Raw genomic sequence first — 24,031 nt, 5'->3', positions numbered from 1 at the left:
ATGGCCGCGTCTTTGAAATCATTAAAAGGATTATAATTGATATTAAAAAGGTAAACCAACGGTCATATATATATATATAACACGAGGGTCAGGACAGGAAACACCTATGAACAACACTAACAAACGACTACCACGGAACAACAGGTTTCTATTTCCGTCGTTCTTAATACTATGCTAGAGCAGATTTTAATCGAGTAACAAGCTTACCTCGGTTAATTATCCTCGTATAGTATTTTATGCACGGGCTTAACACATTAACTAAGAGTCGCTCGTCTTATTCAATATCAAGAAAAGGACTAGAAATGAAGCTTATTTCATTCTTTTAGAAGATTCCAGTTTTAATTTCACCTGGATATATAAGATGTAAGTAATCATTGAAAAAAAGTGGTAATTGGGTTACTGGACATCTTCTATATAGCTGAAATACTATTAAAATAAAAGTATTTATTCTGCACAAACTCGATTCATATATTAAGCAAAACAAAAACACCCAAACAAGTCGTATAGTAGGGTGCACAATTGGTACCAAATGGAATGCTGACTCTGTTTACATATCAATCGTCCAAAATCAACAAATATACATATGGTGTCGATCATAAAGTCTTGTATTTTGAGGATTTCATCTTCAGTGTATAGGTGTAATACCACCATTGATTTTCCCTAATAGAGGTTTCCCGATTTGCTACGTATCAGGTACGTAACTCAACGGGTGGTGCTGTTTTAGAGAAATCATTTAATGTATGAGATCACTTTATTCATTCTGATAAAATTAAAAGAATTGAAATGAATGTCAGCAAAAAACCTAGCTTAGCGTTTTATTTAATAACGATTTCAAGGTTTCTAGATCTCTTTGTTTATGATTTTTTTTATGAAATTGTTTAGTTGTGCACAAGACCATGAATCAAACAGACCTTAATATTCTAAATATAGATTTGCGTTTCTGTGTAACCCGAATAATCCAGTCGTTATATTGCGACTCACTATCGATCGCTACATTCATTTTCCGCTATATAAGGGCCCGAAATGACAATTACAAAACAGTTCAAACGAGAAAACTGCCATCTTGATTTATGTCCAAAAAATAAATATATGAAAAACAAATATGTAATACAGCAACAATCGACTACCACTGAATTACTGAGATAGACTAGTAATATATTTAATCTACGAGGGATAATGTTAACCAAATTGAATATCCATGCATTAATCCTTTTATCATACAGCAATGCTAGAAAAAATCTTACATCCCAGCGTATTTGGTCCACAGGTTACGGCAATAATTTGACACTATATTTGCACTAATGCAATATGTATATATCTTCTAACTCTCGATACTGTTCTACCGGAAAACTGTATTGCTAAACAATGTCTTTAGCACCATTTACTCAAGATTAAGGACCATTTTTCTCCGGTTGGTAAAGGTTTCGAGGGTAATTTGTTTAGGTTTATATATATATCAATCTTACCTAGATTACTTTAACTCTAGTTTTTTTTCCCCACTCTGTTTACTGCGAACAAGATGTATGCACTGCTGTGTTTTAAAAAAATGACATGTTTCTAAAATTAATATAGCATAGTGATTTAAGTTTTTTTTAAAGTTCTTGTTCGAGTGTATACATTTTTTTTATAAAAAGGAAGGATGCCAAGTGAAAACGATATCAGTTATAGCTCTATGCATATTAAATTATTCAAAGGCAAATTATATCTTGGCTATCAGGTTGTCAAAATAAAAACTAACCAGAGGCTCTAAAGACTACAATTTCATTCATGACTAAAATCGCGTTTTTGTTGATCATTTTCCGTTTTCAATTTCTCTCAATCTTCCATATTTTTGCCGTAAAATTAAAAGAGCATAAACGGGCAACTGACAATGATATCGATGTCGACCTATTTCAGTGCAGATCCAGTATTTTTTATCAATCTGCTTTTCAAAGTTTCTATCAATCTACAGCAATAATTACAAATTTAAAACAAGTCGATGGATGTTTGAGGATTGCAGATCACTTTTGCTCTTGAAGTAATTCTGTGTATATCAAAGATTTCCAGATAATAAGCCGTACTTTGGCCTTTAATGGTTTGCTTATACGAATTGCGACTGTGATGGAGGTACATCTCATTGGCACTTTAACCGGTACCACACATTGTGATATTTAAATAGTATATATATCTATACACCAGGAACTATATTAGATTGGTACATGTCATATCAAAAGTTTATGTATTTCAGTTCATCCTTTTTGTTTGTTCAAAAAATATTGTTGGTGTTGGCTTTTTATTTATTTTATCATTATTCTGTTGTAATTGAGGTCAATTTATTTTGATAATATAAATTTTGCTTGTTCATGTTTTATACAAAACTTTAAAAAAAAATCAAAATTTAAACTTTTTATATTGATATGAAGTTATTACAAACAAAATTTAGATAAGTTTTAAAGTTGTTTTGTTTTTTTAGCTTCTTTTGGTCTATGTTATTTCAGGGGGAAATAACTCTTAACTATAAACCTTTCGTTCCAATGGTTACTTGCAACGGTTGCTTGAAAGCATAATCGAGTGCACACAATATTGTTTACTATGAATACAAGAAGTAACCACATGAAATAAGTACTAAATTAAAGCTAGAAACTATCAAAAAAGTTCTGCATATGATTCATAAAACATACGTTGGTATTATTTAAGTACACACACCAATTATTTCCAAAAGTTAAATGACCGCTCCCAGTTCGTACTACGGTTGGTACGGTAACAAATCGGGAAACCTCTATTAGTCTTTGTAAAATTTGTATTTTTCAAAACATTGTGCAGAATTAATCTTTGTTTCAAATAAAAAAAAATACTTGCCATGAGTAAAGTATCCTGTCCAATACTATACAAAAAAAATCACATAACATTTCATTGCATATAAGAAAATAACCATCACTGGAAGTTAACCAATCAAATTTCTCCCCTTAATCTAACCGGTATACAATATTTAGAAACCATATTACCTCAAGTTTACAAAATATTCTATAGAAACTCCGAATAAAAAAAAATTGATGCTCTGAAATACACAAGACATATGTTTATGACACAGAAATGTTTAACTGTAATAAAATGTAGGATTTATAACCTACAACTGTCAAATTTAGGGGAATATTTTTTTCGACCTATTTTCAACCGGATGTGACGTACCATGCATAAGACAATGTAGAAGATCTTCCACTTATACATATGCAATTGTAGTGTAAAGTATAGAAAAATCAGAAGCTTGATATATCTATGTTTTATTTCGTCAATTTTGTATACTTTGACTGTTATACCGAGCGTGAATTTTCTATGTTATACTACGTTTCGTGGTATTTTGTACATCAAGGCATTCATGATTTCATTTTTTATGTTATGGTTTCGGTTGGATAATCTGTTATTAGTGTGCCGTTTGTAGTCCAAATATTCAAAATAACATAAACGGTTTCAATTCAGTGATGTTCGAGGCAGAAATATTTGAAATAATTCAAAAGCTTATTAAAAAGATATTGATCTGTAAACCAAAAGGGACAAAAAAGTAAATCGGAGCTTTGCATGAGGGAGATGCATTCCTTGATTTTTAAAAGAATTTCAAAAACTTTGTAACAGGAAATTTCAATAATACAAAATCCGTATTTTCATGCCAGTATCGAAATATAAAATTGCCTTTTAATAACATCATTGTCATGGAAATTTTTTTTGTACGAGTATTGTGTTAATAAGTGTGTAAACTTCATAACAGTATGTTATTTACGTAAGCGCGTCACTGTTTTTGATATCCTGTGGTGTTTGTCGTTGATGGAATATGTTTTTTGTTGTTCTGTGATTTGCATGCTGTGTTGACTATAATACTATTTGCATTTCCCTGTGATGAACGTTTTTGTGTTCGTTTGCGTTGTATTTCTATTAGTTTGCGTTGTCATTTTAATAATATTTGTTTGACATTGTCATATAAAACAGGATATTTCACTAGTCACAAAACCATGTTCAATCCACCAGTTTTTTCTGTAAATATCCTGTACCTAGTACGGAATATGGCAGTTGTCATCAAAGGTGTTCGTATCTTTGTATGTTGGCGTTTGATTTTGTTGCATTTCAGTGTTCCTGTTGTTCCTTTGTTTTCCTTTTATAGTTGATGTGTTTACCATGGGTTTAGTTTGTAACCCGAGTTTATTTTCTTCCAATAGATTTATGCCTCTGAACACCCGTATACTACAGTTCCCTTTATCATCACTGCAAAGTATTGATTTACAGAATATAGTATAGACGCAAAATAAACTGTAAAACGATGTATTGTTATTTTTCAAAGAAACACTGGATGCAATATACTAATTTGTTACAAATTCCTGCGTACAGAATGAATCATACTTCCCCCAATTCATCTCAAATTTGGTGGAAAACCTAAGTAAGAGTTTTGACGAAGACATTTTGTTTTATCTATATTTTGGCAGTCATCTTGTTACACCAGACTCAAGCTGGCAGCCACTTTTATCGGCCAATCAAGTTAGCAGCCACTTTTTTCCAGCAGCCAATTTTGACAATATGTCTAAAAACCAAAAAACTGCATAAGACTCAAACGTTCCAAAAATCGCTAAATCTTAGTTAAATATAGTTTAACAGCGGAATTCGACAATTTCGCGGCTTTTACTGATTTCAAAAGCATTTCATTACGTTTTAAACATGTATGTGAAGTTAGCTGCCGGTTTGTTATTTGATATTCGATATTCAATATACAACCGGTTGCAAGCAGTCGGTTCAATATCAAAATTTAGTTGAAAATTATTAAAAAGTATAATTTCATAGTTAACAGGAGTGTAAAATTACGCCGCAAATAGTTTTATGACCCCTTCAAGCTGTCGTAAATTCTCGTTGTCCTCGAATATAAACCCTTATATATGTTGCATATTTGTCTTTATGTAATAAAGATTTTTATCAATAAAACGACATCAAAGATTCAACAAAGACTTAAATTAATATATAATATATAAAACTACAACTAAAGCCAGCCACTCTAAAAACATCCCAAAATATAAAAAGAAATATCTATGGAAAGCCAAAAAAAGAATAAATATATTGTGAAAACCTAATGGATACCGACCAAATCTAGATGACAGTTAGACCCCTGGTGTTTCAATACTCCAAATGCAACGATATTAAAGACTCTGTAGTATATAAAATTGGGTGTAGATATTAACGTGACTATAAGGATCTTGGATTATGGGTAGTGAAAATACATAAATGGGCACCTTTGAACCTCTGTGGTGGCCAGATGGGCCCGGATCCCAGAAAAATATTTAAGTGGGGAATAGCTTGGGTTAATACCTTTAAAATGAGCTAGGTCCGGTTCGGAACTTTGCCGTAGGGATATGCCGAAGAGTACCGAATGTGTGATTGGTATGAAAAATACGTAAATGGGCAACTTTGAACCTCTGTGGATGCCAGACGGGCCCGGATCCCAGAAAAATATTCAATTAGGGAATAGCTTGGGTTAATACCTTTAAAATGAGCTAGGTCCAGTTCGGAACTTTGCTGAAGGGATATGCAGAAGAGTACCGAATGAGTGATTGATATGAAAAATACGTAAATCGGCAACTTTGAACCTCTGTGGTGGCCAGACGGGCCCGGATCCCAGAAAAATATTCAAGTAGGGAATAGCTTGGGTTAATACCTTTAAAATGAGCTAGGTCCAGTTCGGAACTTTGCCGTAGGGATATGCAGAAGAGTACCGAATGAGTGATTGATATGAAAAATACGTAAATGGGCAACTTTGAACCTCTGTGGTGGCCAGACGGGCCCGGATCCCAGAAAAATATTTAAGTGGGGAATAGCTTGGGTTAATACCTTTAAAATGAGCTAGGTCCGGTTCGGAACTTTGCCGTAGGGATATGCAGAAGAGTACCGAATGAGTGATTGATATGAAAAATACGTAAATGGGCAACTTTGAACCTCTGTGGTGGCCAGACGGGCCCGGATCCCAGAAAAATATTTAAGTGGGGAATAGCTTGGGTTAATACCTTTAAAATGAGCTAGGTCCAGTCCACAGAGGTTCAAAGTTGCCCATTTACGTATTTTTCATATCAATCACTCATTCGGTACTCTTCTGCATATCCCTACGGCAAAGTTCCGAACTGGACCTAGCTCATTTTAAAGGTATTAACCCAAGCTATTCCCCACTTAAATATTTTTCTGGGATCCGGGCCCGTCTGGCCACCACAGAGGTTCAAAGTTGCCCATTTACGTATTTTTCATATCAATCACTCATTCGGTACTCTTCTGCATATCCCTACGGCAAAGTTCCGAACTGGACCTAGCTCATTTTAAAGGTATTAACCCAAGCTATTCCCTACTTGAATATTTTTCTGGGATCCGGGCCCGTCTGGCCACCACAGAGGTTCAAAGTTGCCCATTTACGTATTTTTCATATCAATCACTCATTCGGTACTCTTATGCATATCCCTACGGCAAAGTTCCGAACTGGACCTAGCTCATTTTAAAGGTATTAACCCAAGCTATTCCCCACTTAAATATTTTTCTGGGATCCGGGCCCGTCTGGCCACCACAGAGGTTCAAAGTTGCCCATTTACGTATTTTTCATATCAATCACTCATTCGGTACTCTTCTGCATATCCCTACGGCAAAGTTCCGAACTGGACCTAGCTCATTTTAAAGGTATTAACCCAAGCTATTCCCCACTTAAATATTTTTCTGGGATCCGGGCCCGTCTGGCCACCACAGAGGTTCAAAGTTGCCCATTTATGTATTTTCACTACCCATAATCCAAGATCCTTATAGTCACGTTAATATCTACACCCAATTTTATATACTACAGAGTCTTTAATATCGTTGCATTTGGAGTATTGAAACACCAGGGGTCTAACTGTCATCTAGATTTGGTCGGTATCCATTAGGTTTTCACAATATATTATTCTTTTTTTGGCTTTCCATAGATATTTCTTTTTATATTTTGGGATGTTTTTAGAGTGGCTGGCTTTAGTTGTAGTTTTATATATTATATATTAATTTAAGTCTTTGTTGAATCTTTGATGTCGTTTTATTGATAAAAATCTTTATTACATAAAGACAAATATGCAACATATATAAGGGTTTATATTCGAGGACAACGAGAATTTACGACAGCTTGAAGGGGTCATAAAACTATTTGCGGCGTAATTTTACACTCCTGTTAACTATGAAATTATACTTTTTAATAATTTTCAACTAAATTTTGATATTGAACCGACTGCTTGCAACCGGTTGTATATTGAATATCGAATATCAAATAACAAACCGGCAGCTAACTTCACATACATGTTTAAAACGTAATGAAATGCTTTTGAAATCAGTAAAAGCCGCGAAATTGTCGAATTCCGCTGTTAAACTATATTTAACTAAGATTTAGCGATTTTTGGAACGTTTGAGTCTTATGCAGTTTTTTGGTTTTTAGACATATTGTCAAAATTGGCTGCTGGAAAAAAGTGGCTGCTAACTTGATTGGCCGATAAAAGTGGCTGCCAGCTTGAGTCTGGTTCTTGTTACTAATAAAATGATAGTTGTACCAATGAAATATCAAACACCCATTCGAACAATCGCATATCGAATGACTACAAAAGTTACACTCATAGAAATTAGGAAAATTATCATTTAAAACAAGTTTTATTAAAAATAGGGGAAAAAATCCTCACAGTCCTTTTTTTAATGTTAATTATGACAAACCTATTTCCCTTAGAGGTCACGTTTTGGCACGAAAAGTACAAACAGTCTTTAACTATTTCTACTCAGCGGTATCAACATATCTGAATAACTAACATGATCTACAACAGAGTAAGAGCAACAGTAACTAAATATATACATATCTTCTAAGGCTGATTAATCTTTTATTTTGTCCTTCTCTTTGTGACGTTTCGTGTCTACTGTTACTGATCTTTAAAAAGTGCAATTATACTGATCTCCGAGTAGAATGCAAATCGGAAAGTTCCTAATCAATTCGCGAATTCAAAGAACAAACACATTAAACGAATAGATAACAACTGTCATATTCCTGACTTGGTACATGCATTTTCTTAAGCTGAAAATGGTGGATTAAACCTGGTTTTATACCTAGCTGAACCTCTCTCTTTTATGAAAATTGCATCAAATTTTATCATATTGACAACGATGTGCAAACAAAACAAACAGACATAATAGGTAAAAAAGGTCAAAAATAGGGCTACAGCAGTCAACATTGTATGATAATCTTAATCACTAAACAAACAACAAAACAAACAATATTTATCAAAGAAGCACAGTCAAAATTGCATATAGACCAAGCATACATTGTATTAGCAAAAGTTAAAGACAAGAATAAACAACTTTATTAAAGTACAATTATAACACAATGACGGGATGTATATTAAGTCAAAGTCAAGTCATATACTGTAGATTCATTAATATTCGTTGGATATCAATGTTCGTGGATTTCGTGGGTACAGGAGAACCACGAATTCAAATGTTCACCGAATTAAATATTATTTAAAGGAATTAGTGTAGAATTTGCCAAAAAAACGAAATTAAATATCCGCGAAAATGCAAGTTTTCCTGAAACCACGAAAATTGGTACCAACAAAAATAAATGAATCCACAGTATTGCATCTATTATTTATGTAATAAATGTAACACAACTACGGATAAAGATATCTTTCATTGCTTCTAAAGAAGAAAAAGTCTGTTGGTCTTTTTTTTAACCATGGCATGATCAGTTTATATTTTCGACTGATAGGTTTGAATGTCATTTTGTTATCTTTTGACTCTCTTTTACAAAAAAAACCCCAATTAATTGTCATAAATAGATATATGTAGTAATAATGACAGTCCCAAAAATTATGTAAGTTTTATAACTTATCTACAAATTAAATTTATCTATAACCTAGCTTGCAGTTTAAAAATAAAATGTTTTCTTTCAATAAAATCTGAAATAACACTGAAAACATGCTCATATAAACTTGACTCAGCTATTAGCACTCATCATGCTCGATAAGAAGCAATTTAAATTATTTATAACCTTTCATACGTTTTCCCCCTAATAAATAACGTTATTGTAACAACACTATAAACAAGCACCCGTCTATGACACATTCCCCGTTTCCATTCTCAACGCTATCATATCGATGACTGAGAAGCACATGGTACATCGCGATCAATGAAACTTAGTACGTTAGAATAAAACAGTCGTCTTGTTTTTAATACATGTAAATCATACTATAAAAATACTATAAAAATACTATAAAAATTACACACGGTAGTCAGTGTATGTAAAGTGCGGATCCTAAAATATCATTTTTACTGTATATGCCATAAATGTCTACTGTAGAATGATAAATAAACAGACGAACTTTTTTTAATTTTTGAAGAAAATCAAGAAAATTAGTTAAAATGTATATGTTCAGAAATACATAATACTAAAAAAACAAAGTAAGAGATGCGAGCGGGGTTTTATCGCGCCTAAAGTCATCCAGCTGTGAAATATATACCAAAATAGGTGAATATTTAGGACATTTCACGAACAGATCGTGCAGGTGCTTTATAACTAACAGGTTAGATGTTGTTGCAGTAAAAAATATTCATTATAATACAATTATTAAAGTTGTATAACGTAGAATATGTTTTGTCATTCAGTTTCTTCATATTTAACTAAATTACACTATGATGATTTCGTAATGCTAGTCATGTTTACTGTCGAATACTGATACTATTCTTTCATTTTCACTGTGGAGCGAATCATTATTATTGTATATGCGGTGCATTTTCACTGTATAATTTTATTTTATTTTATCTATTACAGCTCATTTCTTTAAGCATGTAGAGCAAGACTTTAGTTGATTTGCTTGCTTTTTTTTTTATTGGATAATCATTATGATAACACCCAATTTAATTCAAATATTAAAAATACAGGTTAAACTATGCCTATTCATATTGTTTAAAAATGTCAATCTTATTTACAAGGTTTGTATAAACAATTATACAAACAAAGCAAGCCAACCAAAGTTTTGCTTTACATGCATTAGGAAATTAGCTGTAAAGCCTTAATTTAGCCGACTTGCTCAAACAATAGATAAATTAGAGAAAGATTTGATAAAAATTAACTTACGGAGGAAAGTTTGGTTTTAAAACACTCTAATAAATTCAATAGAAATAACATTAATTTCAAATGTATTCCATTTAGTTTCTTATAAAGCGTATAGGGATCTTTATCCTTATTTTTTATCCATTTCCATGACACTTCACCACTAATTACGTACATCTTGATATAGATTGCACCTTTGTTTTCCCGTTTAAAAGGTTTTACACTGGAGCCCTTTATAACTTGCTGTTCGGTGTGAGCCAAGACTCCATGTTGAAGACTGTATTTTGACGTATAATGGTCTACTTTTATAAATTGTGACTCGGATGGAGAGTTGTCTCATTGTCACATACGACATCTATATATGGCTCAAAAACGAAACGAGACGGGATAAAAAGGGATAAAAAAATCTACGCTACTTTTTTAATATATTTATAATGGGCTTAATATGAGTCAAAACAGAGTAAAATAGTGGGTCGCATTTGGGTATAAGCGTCACGCCGGATTGCCAAGTTTTTGCAAGCGTGACAGGTGAAAGTCAAATGATTGTGTATTGAAAAACGGGAAATGAAGTCTAGCGGGACACGGATAAAAATTAGAACTGCATAGTATAAGCGGGATACGGGAATCTGACAAAACAATAAGCTGAATACGGGAATCTGACAAAACAGTAAGCGGGATCCGGGATCAGAACCCCCCCCCCCCCCCCAATGAGACCCAAGAATAAGATATTTTTGTATATTCATCCTATTGTTGCAGTCATGCCTTCAAGAACAAATGTATCCGATGCATGCATTTTTTTTTATATTTTTGGTCCCTTTTTCAATTTTGTGGGGTCCAAATTTATAGACAAAAGTCCTTTAATATAGATATTTGGAATTCGTTGACATGCTGAATCTAACCGTGTATCTAGTTTGGGGATTTTTTTGCCTAGTTGATGAAACAGCCCACATAGAGTTCCAAAGGGTGTAAGATCAACAAAAATGAACTGTAGCATGCATTTCGCGTACAATAACCCAAATGTGCATGGTTTTACCTCTGCGGTAGTATCCATTCGCGGATCTAGAATTTTTCATAAGTAGGGGCCCACTGACTGCCTAAGAGGGCCCGCTGCTGTAACCTTCCAGTGATTCCCTATATAAGTTAAAATCAAGGAGAAACGTAATCAGAAGAATACAATATGACATTTTGAGAATCGCTTTTGTTACAAGTTTGAAAAGCTATATATTTGATGAAGAATGAATGAGGAGTTTGTATTTCAATTTGAAAATACATGTTTCATAAATCCTAAAGTCATCAACTAAGTGTTTTTTTCATTTGTTGCAAGTGCATTTATCACATAATTCAACAATAAAAATTCCTCGCATCTTTGACAATTCTACATTAATAATGACTGCACTAACAGTGATAATTCATCGCATCTATAGTTAAAATGGATCGCTTTCAATAATCGATATGCTATATTACGATGCTTTCATAACACTTATTTGAACTTTAATGCTATGTTTGTATATTATAAAGACATATCACAATGAAAATATGTTAAAACTTAACTTAAAATCCTTTAACTTGATATTTTCAAAACGTAAACAAATACAGTTTTCCCATGATCCTTTATTCTACAATAGACATACCCGCATATAACAGTAAAAATGAACTAGCTGGATTCGCACTTTATATACACTGGTAGTTAGGATATTCATGTAAATAAATAAACAAAAGTTGTCCGCGTCAGTGATTGTTTTGTGCTATGCTTATTCTCTTTCTTTTTGAAAAAATAGTGCAGAGTGCAGATCCTTGATACCGTAGTATTCTACGTATCTTGACTAATCTGCTTAAGAGTCAAAGCAATTATAGCGATTGTCAAAGTTAATTCACTTATCATTACAACCATCGGTCGAATTGTCTTTTATTTATCATCTTGCTGTTCATTCTGAGACCCTGTAAATTTTATATCTATTGTGTTTTCTTTACAGATTGCATCAAAATTACAGATATTAAGATAACTGTTATCGTGTTGAAGAAAAAGGCATGCGTTTTCTTTTTTTTTCTGCTTTTGAAGTTCTTATAGAACTTTGGTTGCACGTGATGTAAACATGATTTTTGTGGGTTATAAGGTTTTTGTTCTCTTTCAATGCTTATAAATTAATAAAATCAATTTAAATTCAACACAGCCAATCGGACAACATCATAAGCATTAGTTGTTATGCAGCATGCTATTTCCAGAGATGACCATCGTAGAAAAAAGTGATCGGTTAAACCTCGGTTAAATCTAGATGTTGTTGTGGAATCAACCGGGCGATTTTGTTGTTATTCGGTTTATATATAGGTATGTTTATTTATGTTTGTGCCTGTCCCAAGTCAGTAGTTGTCGTATGTTTATGTGTTACACATTTGTTTTTCGTTCATTTTTTTAGATAAATAAGGCCGTTAGTTTTCTCGTTTGAATTGTTTTACATTGTCTTATCGGGGCCTTTTATAGCTGACTATATGCGGTATGGGCTTTGCTCATTGTTGAAGGCCGTACGATAACCTAAAGTTGTTAATGTCTGTGTCATTTTGGTCTTTTGTGGACAGTTGTTTCATTGGCAATCTTACCACATCTTCTTTTTATATGTAACGTACGTAGATAAACACTTTCATTACGTCCTTGTTCGTAAAATGTTGGTGTTTCTTGAAAAACTGCAACTAGGTTCGTTCGAGACAAGCAGTTTCCTTATCTAAAATATAAAATGTCAGAAGTACAAAAACAAAAAGTGCTTAAAATTAACCAATATTTATCCGACAATTTTCTTCTAAAAACTTCTCGTATCAAATCAGTGATATGGCAGTTGTTTTCGACATATTTCGTTCCGTTTGATTTCGTCGGATTTTATGGACTAACACTTTATGCACCTTTTGAAATTTACCTAAGAATTTGGTAACTTTGTTTTACATAACTGCCTGCTTTAGAAATAAAAAACCCGAAACCCCATCATTTCAGAAATATAGTTTGTTAAACATTTTATTTATATTTTATCACCCCACTCTTTTTACGCGTTCGATAATTTAAAAACGTTTCGACAATCAATCAAAATAGTTCAAATATGTCACAATAACCCGTCTTAAAATGATTTCAAACATCAAAATAATGTTAAATCGTAGTATTGAATTAAATTGCATTTTTCTAAATCATTTGTTAAAATCGCGGTTAGTTCGTTTTCATAAAAACTCAGCGGAAACATAAACTATAACGCTAAAAACGATACATATAGTCGTTTTTATCAACAGAAAAATCGGTTATAAGTTAACATTAATTTACACCTCACATAGACACAGTTTTTCTTAGATTTATTTTCAATGTGTTCTAAGGAAATATGAATTTTAATATTTTTGCATTAAAGTTTTCAAATGCAAAAACATATTAAATATAATTTTTAATTATCATAAAACAAGTATCATATCTCAAAATAATCATAAATAGAAGGATATTGGTGTTAATTTTAGCAGCATACTAAAATATTGATAATTCATAAGTAACTCAGACTTGCTTCTGTTGTCAAAAGACTTTATATTGTAGACGTGATAATTTTGAATTTACGAGAAAACGGACACCGATCAATGATAAATGTTATTACTAATATCATAACTATTTTGATTACCAATTACATGCATGTGCATGTACTGGGATTTTAGTAATTAGATAGTTTTATCAGTATGTGCATGCTGTTCGTTTCCAGGTATTGAAGTTCGATAGCATAAAAGTGACCATGAAGAGAAATGTAACACTGTTTCAACAGATAGTCGCACAAATGTGCAAATATATATATGAAAATAGGGAAATTAAACCCCACATTCTGTTTATCACTGATACCATTAATTAATATAACTTTTATGTCATTTATGTGCAGCAAGATATTTGTAAACACGAGGAAAGCAAAATAACGCATTAATTTTACGCAAAATGCGCTAATATATCAATCTTCAGAATGCAAATGATCATAAATGAGTACTTTAATCAGCTAGACAACTAGTTCTGATTGTGTTCTCAAGTTTGTGTAAAAAACCATGTATAACATAGTTGGTTATTTTTCCAATGTTAAAGCTGAATAAATCGATTGGTTGTTGTTTGCTTAGAGTTCAGTGGCAAATATTCCACGACGAAGCTGAATGGAAAACGTTTAGATCACTATACATGATTTTCATGGTTTCTAACAACACTTCTTCGAACGCAAGTCATCTCATGAAAATTATTGACGGCTCATGAATATTGTTGAAGGCTGGCCTCATGAATATTAACGCCGGCTGCTATCGACGGCTAGATCCACACTAGTGATTTTCACTACAAGATTGTGTTGCGTTATATATTGAATGAATCTAGTAAATTAAGTAAAGGTATAAACATTGTCTTACATCCCTATTTTGTACGTTGTTTGGTCTCTTGACAGGTGATTACGGCTGTAGCATTAGCAATCGTACTACATCTTCTTATCTTTAATATGCTTCTAAATAAAATGTCTTGTTAACAAAGTTTAGATGTAACAAAAACACAGTCATGGTAAACTCACTATAACAAAAACTTTACATGAACTGATGGAAGGACGGAAACACTCATTGATCGCAATATCATAGGAGAGGGATTTGAAATTGATGGCCACACAATTAAGGCATATCTTTAAAAAAAAAATCACTGGAACAATGGTCCAAAGAGACTTATTTTAAGGACTAAGTATTCATTAATTTTGTTCTTCGCCAATTGTTAATTTTGACAACGACTGACTGATATTGTAATCGATTTTGCATTCATTAAATTTTAGTTATTTGTGTAGTATTGTCCAAATTCCAATTTAAAACTCCTTACTGTACAATTCACAACTTGACACATTTAGAGTATCATAGCTTCATTGAATTTGATAATGATTTTCTTTCCAGAGATTCTACCGTCAGATAATGTATTGTTTACTTCACAAAGGCGGGAACTGTCTTGATGCAACATCATTAAGATATTAAAAACATGCAGAAATTCATCTGATAAATGAGACATAAATAGTCTCATCAGCCATTAGATCTATTGTTATTGTTCTGAGCTAATTCACCATGCTGTGAACCTTTCATCTATTGTTATAAGCACATAAAACATGTTCTTTGAAAATTCGTCACGCACTTCAAACTATAAACTGACTCTTACAGTCTTTATTTTTATCCCATAATGTATTTTTATGTGAATTAAAACACTCATAAGTTATAAGTAGCATAATTATGTAGGTCTAAAATACGAAACAAACCATGCATTGCCAAGTACTTTTACAAATCTTTTGAATTAACACCAGTTTTTGTATCTTAGATCTGTCATGAAATCTTTCGTTTTTGTACATGTATTGTAAACGAGGCATATTGAGCAGATCTAAATTATTGTGGACTAGTACAGGTAGCAAAACAAAATAACTGTTTCAGTGTCACCACAAGCGCGATGACATATTGTTATTTTAGTCGTCGAATATAATCATTCTTCCTCACCCTTTTCTTCCACATCTTTTGTCCTGTTTATTTCTCGGAGATGATTTGAACAATCTTGATGACACTTTACCGCAATGATAACCAACCGATATGAGTCAGCCTTGTTAATCTAATACGAAAAAGCGCATAATGTACAAAAATGTATACATATGAAAAAGAAGATTCGGTATGAATGCCAACGAGACACTTCTCACAACTGCCCAAATTAAACAGAAATTGACAACTATAGGCTATTTTACGAGTCTCAACAATGAGCAAAGACATATACCGCATGGTCAGTTATAAAAGGCCCAACACACGCAGATTCGAAATTACCACTGCATATGAGACAAAGAACCAACCAACATTTAGATTCGAACTGATACTTACTCTGAATTAATTTATGAAACTTCCTCTCTCATTTAGCAAAATGTTATGAAAAAATAATTCAAAACTTCAAGTTGTCTTAGATACTATATAGTACACACACATATAATTAAAATCCAGAAACTTACTGAAAATCAAAATATTAACAGACAATATGATTTGTTGACAATTGAGGTCAGGAGTTTATTTAATTTTACAAATTGCCGTATTTATCTTTGGTCGTTTTTTACACTGGTACCGTACAGGTACCTATGTTCTTGATTATCGATGTTTGATTCAACGTTGTATTTTTCTTTGTTTTTAAAACATTTTCTTTGCAAAGAAACTGAATTTTCGACTCTCCCTTGACACCATTTGCGAGTATGGTCTTGAGAAACGATGATAGTCCATCGGAAGGGGACGATAAGTTATGGCCTACCCGTGTCAAGAGAGAGCTATATACATGTACATTGCCCGTAAAAGAACCCGTTGTAGATTTTAAAAAGAGCAGGCTAACGCTGTTACAAGGCAGAACTCGCACCCGCAAAGTGGAAAGGGATTAATATGAATTGTTTCCCCAATCCACTATTAACAAATATATTTAAACAAAAAAACCGTCATGATGGCAGTTATCGGTTATAGCCCAAATGGAGACAAACCACTGTGCCTGGAGTCTCCGTTTGCCTTAATTGTTTTATATAGTATATGCTCATTGGAGAAGTAGCAGATTTTTTTTTCAAGAGTGCAATTTATATTTGTTTACATTTTACTGCAAGATGGAACTCAAAAAGATTCTTGTGCGGCTTCTGATTGCATGGATGACACAAAATTCGAATTACTTTTAATCGAATTTAAGCTCATGCAATTAGGTTTAAAAAAATCCCGAGAATCAAATTCATATTTTTCCATGTATAGAAAATATATTCAATTTCTGCTTGTCGGAGTCATTACAAATTCGCTTTTTTTGTAAAACCGAAGAAATAAACGATGGTTTTACCTGCATTTTCAGTCAAATTTTGTCGCATGAACATTTATAATATTTGGCTGTTATGCATTGCTGACATTTCTAGTAACAGGAACTGCTACCAATTTTTATCTATAGTTTGTGTATACTTGAGAAATAAGATATTGAACACCACTGGTACCCTATGGAAAATGCATATACGAATAATTAAACTCTTGCAACCAGTATATTTATTATAAAGTATACCGTGTCTTTTTTTAAGGAATCGGCGTTCATTTTATTTAAATACTCTTACATTTACATTCCATTAAAAAATCAATACAAATTCATTACTTTTTGTTGCCAATTAAATCAGCTTTCCGCCATCTGGATGCTCACAAATACCTAAAATCAAGGTCGTTAAACCTGCAATTAAGGTCGTTAACCCTCCACTGTCGAATATCAAGCATTCTTGTTTTCAACTCCCATTAAAAAAATGAAGATTTTCTATGTTTGTCATTTTCAGTTCTTTCATTTTTTATTTCAATCAATTATCACTGATTTTACATCCATATCATTTTACATAATTACTATCATAATAAAGTGCTCGCTGTAGTCTGTGAAAGGTTTATACTGACTAACATACGCCGTAAATTTAGTTCAAACATATCTTCTGACAACTATATTGTGCACTGTTGGCTATTGGCTCTCAGAACTGAAGAAATTTAACTAGTTTTGTAAATAACAATTAATTTCAAGTAGTAAAATTATGTGAAATGATTCCTATGATCTTAATGATCAGAAAAGATAATTATGTTTTATGGAAGTTGTTTTAGTAGTGACATATATGAATATTACGTAACACTGAAATTGGTTTTTTATATAAAAGTACTTTTTTAATTTTTACTTTAAATTCGTAGAACATAAGATTCATCATAAACCACGTGATCACTAAATAAAAGCAGTGGTTGAATACCGCTGTTCAATAGTACTGAAACAAATCCGGATCACAAACCAAAAACCGAGGGAAACACATCAACAACGGAACAAGAGAAACATTGAACTGCTACCAAAGGCAAACACCAACATACAGTGAAACGAACTATTTGATAACAACTGGCATATTCCTGACTTGTTACAGATTTTTTTAAGAAGTAAAAATGATGAGTTGAATCTGGTTTTATTGCTAGCCAAACCTGCCGCTTATTTGGTAAAGTGTGTACACCTTTACTTCTATAATGTTCTTAATATTATTAATTCCCTGTTGATAAACTAAGGAATGACTAAGACACTCGGATTCCAACTCCTTCAGGTAAATTTGACCTTTTGTTTGTGTAATTTGTGGTCATATAGCCCTTACTGTTGACTACGGTTCATATATACCTGTCTTTCAAATGTTTTATTTAAGCGTTACTGATGAAGGTAAATCCAGAAAAGCGCTTAATTTAGAACGCATGAAATTTACAACTTATTATTTTCATTGATCATATCTGCAAACGGTCATGAACTTTTGATTAAAACATATTGTATGTTTTATGCCAATAGATGTGCATGACATTGTTCAGGAAGAGAGCAAATTTAAAGTAGCTTATGGCTCAAACTGGAAGACAGTCTGTGAAAGTTTAGACTGGCACTGGAAATAGAGTTCAAGACGTAAGATTGGGCAGTTTAATGGGGAAGACCTTGGTTTTGATTCTCCGCTTAAGATTTAGTGCTGTCCCGGAATAAAAATGTCAACGGTTTTTCCTACCAGACCACCAAGAGAAATCACGAATGAAAACTGATCCATGATGAACTAAACAAACCGATTGTCTTTTTGTTACATCGAAAGTAATCTTTCAAAAATAAAATTAAACAATCAGATCCACACTTTAGTATATGTTTGATCTTTGAACCAAATAAAATTAAACAATCAGATCCACACTTTAGTATATGTTTGATCTTTGAACCAAATAAAATTAAACAATTAGATCCACACTTTAGTCATGATATGTTTGATCTTTGAACCAAATAAAATTAAACAATTAGATCCACACTTTAGTATATGTTTGATCTTTGAACCAAATTAAATTAAAGTCCAATGGTTTCATAGTTGTTGGTTCATGTGTTCTAGTGAAAGGTTAACCAATAAAAGCGCTTCGGACACACAAAAAGGAAAAAGTAGTTTTTTATTATGGTTCTGGTGTCTGATGTTAACGTTGTTAAATGTGAATACTCAACGACATGTAATTCTTGGTATACGTGAGTTTTAAGGACAAACACACTTAGTAGAGTTTGGGAAAATATTGTTGATCTTGGGTGAGATTGCAATTAGTGTAACCTGACCAAAACTGAATTTGAAAGTATCAAGATCTTACGAGGATAGTCAATTCGTGCACAAGAAACATTCAGACAAATTTATTATGTAATGTCAGAATGCTTTAGATGTTGATTCATTTAATTTACTTAAATATTATAAATTACAATTGTACATGTTCCCAATTGTTACATGTAGTCTTTGAAATGCAATATTCTTTAAACTGCTTTCATTTTACCCATTATATGTCTTATCTTAATTGAAAATCGTTTGTTGCGCAAGTCACTGCACATTTTTTGAAATCCTACAATTTCCTCATTTCCGCTTTACGTAACACTCCATGCAATCCTTCGTGAGCAGTATAAATCACTGTCTTGACTGCGATCGTGTAACAACCCGTTATTTATTTACGATAGAAAACATCTACGATCATGAGGCCAAGGTCACCGACAGCCACATTCAGAAACTACCATACCGTCATATTTGTATTTATAAGTGGGAACTCCTTGTTCGTCTATGTATAAGATAGATATAGGATCAAGCTTTGTTGGAACGCAGCACGCTCTGGAATATTCATCAGGATAAGCTGAATGGAGCAATCCTTTAATGATGGCGTATTTGGTAGGAGACAAATGGTCACTCAAAGGGAAATAACAACGCCCAACACATTGGTATGCCTGAAAAATATAATAAAACATGTGGAATTAGATTGTTGAAGGATTGGGTTTGCTTAATATTACATAAATATCTATTTTACTTTATATAAAAGCAACCCTATAAAAATTATATATATCAAAATATATGTTTTTCTATATTTACAATGTAGGCCTGCATTGGGTCGATATTTTACGAAAATTGCAAGACTCTGAAATGTCCGCTTTTTACCTTCAAATATGATCAAATATGTTCATATGAAACTTAATTAGCGTGAAAAGTAAAAGTAAGTCATGGATGTGTATATGTATTTTGCCTGTGAATAGATCGAGGCGAGAAGTAAACAGAAACTGAAAACGTTGTTGTTAATTAACTTTTAACTTGTTCTGAATATGTATGAAATATGTCTGGACGTTAATCAATTAATTAATCTATCAACAAACTAGCCACAATAAAAACAAATAATAGCCAAAATCTCGAACTCCAAATATTATTCACAGTATAATAGGAAAGATCTGACTTATTGTTTTATCCTAAAGGAAATAAAAATACATATTGAAGTACAGTACGTTACACAAATTTGGGGAAAGAAAACAATGATCGTAAAATAGAGAGAAATTATTTTTTTGAAATGCTGAAATCATGCCAAGTCTTGCAAGGGATAATTGTTTGTATTTGTTGCATAACAGCCAGTGTCATGAAAGTTGTTTCTCAGTAAATTTCGCGACGAACGAATCTTAATTATTATTACATATCGAAGGGTAAACGAACGACAACTCTGATTCAAGAAATATTCCATAGCTCATTACAACGCATTAAGTATGTTAGATAATTTTATACGTTAATCTTCAGTTGTAGTCAATTCTTTCGACGCCTTTGATACACCCAGCAGATACTATGATAATCGATTGCACTATGTACCTCAAAACATGTGGCAAAGCCAGACATTTCACTGGTTTTTCAAGTTAATTAAGTTTTTGGAAACATAATCTATATATAATGTGAAGTGTTTGTTTCAAAATTCACACATTACTTGAACTAATAATATTTGAATGGTAGTTGAAGTCATGCTTTATAGAACAGGGTCAAAAACGATAATTATCCGTCCAGATCATTGTTTAAAGCACATTATTTGAAACTACTCGTCTAGTGTGTCTGGACAAAGCATTTGTTAAACCATAGTTTAAAAACTACCATAGTTTAAAAACTATCATATTAATTTTATATCAACCAATGAAATTTCAGCCTCCAAATTTTTGATGGTGTGTACATTACGATAAAGCCTGAGGATTTCAAATGGTCGTTAAAACAGAAAGTAGAATGGAGATGGTTTTCCGATTCTTGTAAGCAAAGCGTGGCTACAAGGATCTGCATTTAAATCAGATTGCTGTTATTAGGATATAACAAAGTCACCTAATATACAATTGCTTGATTACATTCTTCCAAATTCCGGTAGATATCAACATTGCCATGATTGTAAATATAACAAGTACATGTGACTTTGGTCATACCTCTGTAGCATGATATTGATTTTTTCTTTGCGTAAAAATATGTCGAAATTATTACCTAAAATATATCGATTTTTGAATATAAAAGATAAGAAGCGCACGTATAGCGCAATACATCACGGCACGAATTGGCTTCGGAAGGCTTTAAGATTAAAGTTTAATTTTCCAAATGGTGCATAAATTGTCCAAAATGACAGAAATATTAAGTTCAATGCATATATCACGTGTCTGCTTTCAACTGCTAATCTATAGTGAACGTTTTATGAAAGTATATGATAAGAATTGATATTTATGCATTTGTTATTACGACTTATCGAAGAATTACTGCTTGATAATTGATCCAGTAAGATGTTAAACACCCAAAAACAAAAGTTAAACATCGTAAATTACCAATACGTTATTTTGTTTACAACTTATAAATATTACAGGAACTAGAACGTGCGAAACTTACACGCAAAGAACACTCCTGGTGTTTATTCCGAGTGTTTTTATAAACTGTTTATAAACTTGACCGATATACATAACAGTGCCACAATTTTCTGTTTATTATAATTATGGTATTAATAGATTAAGACACATATTTTTTTCACATAAAGTTGTTGACAAAAGTGTTGAATAGAACTGTAAATGTTTGGGGATTACTTCTAACGACATAAATAAACATAACCAATCGTAGTTTATAATGTAAAGGCAAAATTTATATTTACTTTCTAAGGAGATTTAAGGGAGCAATCATTTTACTTCAAGGAGGAGTATGTTAACAATCCCCCCCCCCTATTTCCACGAAGTTATATTTAGTAGTTCCTTATGGATGTTTCTCAGTCTGTGGGAGATGTTGATATTATCCCTTTTTTCTGATATTGATTAAATTGCGGAAAAGAATTAATAGATATGTTTTAATTGTGTCTGTTTTTGTCTGGTTTGAGTATGGAAGTATTATATAAAACCTCCGTGGTTTGAGCAAATAAAATATGTTTTAAAAGAAGATATATTGCTGACAAATATATGAAAAGAGAAATTTGGTGATACAACCACTTACGTCTACTGAAATAACCTTACTTAATTGATAAATCAAAAATATATCGTTAGCAAAACTTCTACAATGCGTTTAGTTTCTGGTATACAAAAAACTAAGATCAAATCAACTGAGGCAAGACAGTTATCTACCCTGGGTTATCTGCGTAGACTCCCTTAAGACTAAGTATAGATAGATATTTTTAGCTCTTGATCTATTTTCGTGAGAAAATAATTTATAAGTTATGGGGTAATAAAGTACAAATACATTGTCTATGAATTAATTAAAGATGTGAATCTGAAAGTTAACAAAATTACTAGACTGAGTAGAAATAGCTTTTTGATTACGGATGACTTAAAAATCTGAGAACTTCAAAATGCTCTTGACACAGTTCTATATTATCATATTTATCTATATAGCTTTGTTGAGATACACTAAACGATTTTTTTCAATAATTTTAGTATTTAAAACTGTATGATGTTTGCTATTTTCTTTTATTCATAATGTTTAGACATACAACCAAGTTTAAATGTGTTTATATTTTTATCCAACAGATATCTTTTCATCTAGACCATTGTATAAGACCATACATATATATATAGAAGGAATATCTGGGTAATATATATATATATATAAATATAGAACTAATTCGAAATGAACGAAAGTGTTCGCATAACATGTGTGTTGGTTTAGTTGTCGGCTTTGACTATGTGTGTTGGTTTAGTTGTCGTGTTTGACTATGTGTGTTGGTTTAGTTGTCGGGTTTGACTATGTGTGTCGGGTTTGACTATGTGTGTTGGTTTAGTTGTCGGGTTTGACTATGTGTGTTGGTTTAGTTGTCGGGTTTGACTATGTGTGTTGGTTTAGTTGTCGGGTTTGACTATGTGTGTCGGGTTTGACTATGTGTGTTGGTTTAGTTGTCGTGTTTGACTATGTGTGTTGGTTAAGTTGTCGTGTTTGACTATGTGTGTTGGTTTAGTTGTCGTGTTTGACTATGTGTGTTGGTTTAGTTGTCGTGTTTGACTATGTGTGTTGGTTTAGTTGTCGTGTTTGACTATGTGTGTTGGTTTAGTTGGCGTGTTTGACTATGTGTGTTGGTTTAGTTGTCGGTTTTGACTATGTGTGTTGGTTTAGTTGTCGGGTTTGACTATGTGTGTTGGTTTAGTTGGCGTGTTTGACTATGTGTGTTGGTTTAGTTGTCGGGTTTGACTATGTGTGTCGGGTTTGACTATGTGTGTTGGTTTAGTTGTCGTGTTTGACTATGTGTGTTGGTTTAGTTGTCGTGTTTGACTATGTGTGTTGGTTTAGTTGGCGTGTTTGACTATGTGTGTTGGTTTAGTTGTCGGGTTTGACTGTGTGTTGGTTTAGTTGTCGGGTTTGACTATGTGTGTTGGTTTAGTTGGCGTGTTTGACTATGTGTGTTGGTTTAGTTGTCGGGTTTGACTATGTGTGTTGGTTTAGTTGTCGGGTTTGACTATGTGTGTTGGTTTAGTTGTCGGGTTTGACTTTGTGTGTCGGGTTTGACTATGTGTGTTGGTTTAGTTGTCGGGTTTGACTATGTGTGTCGGGTTTGACTATGTGTGTTGGTTTAGTTGTCGTGTTTGACTATGTGTGTTGGTTAAGTTGTCGTGTTTGACTATGTGTGTTGGTTTAGTTGTCGTGTTTGACTATGTGTGTC

General features: G+C 32.7%; 2 protein-coding genes across 2 annotated transcripts in view; both read right to left on the bottom strand.

Annotated features, from left to right (window-relative positions):
* Positions 1–24,031, bottom strand: part of LOC134724557 (TGF-beta-activated kinase 1 and MAP3K7-binding protein 1-like) — a 381,784-nt gene that overhangs the window by 232,734 nt on the left and 125,019 nt on the right. The gene's annotated exons all lie outside the window — the stretch shown is intronic.
* The window catches only part of LOC134724548 (bone morphogenetic protein 10-like), a 31,521-nt gene continuing 26,794 nt past the window's right edge, over positions 19,305–24,031 (bottom strand). Inside the window, exon 3 of the mRNA XM_063587640.1 lies at positions 19,305–19,853. Within this exon, the coding sequence (XP_063443710.1) occupies positions 19,620–19,853 (234 nt within the window). The 3' untranslated portion in view covers positions 19,305–19,619. The remainder of the gene's footprint in view (positions 19,854–24,031) is intronic.

Source organism: Mytilus trossulus, chromosome 7, assembly GCF_036588685.1.
Source record: "Mytilus trossulus isolate FHL-02 chromosome 7, PNRI_Mtr1.1.1.hap1, whole genome shotgun sequence".
Lineage (NCBI taxonomy): Eukaryota > Metazoa > Mollusca > Bivalvia > Mytilida > Mytilidae > Mytilus > Mytilus trossulus.
The sequence above is the reverse complement of the archived record's forward strand: the minus strand, read 5'-3'. Positions and strand labels throughout refer to the sequence as shown.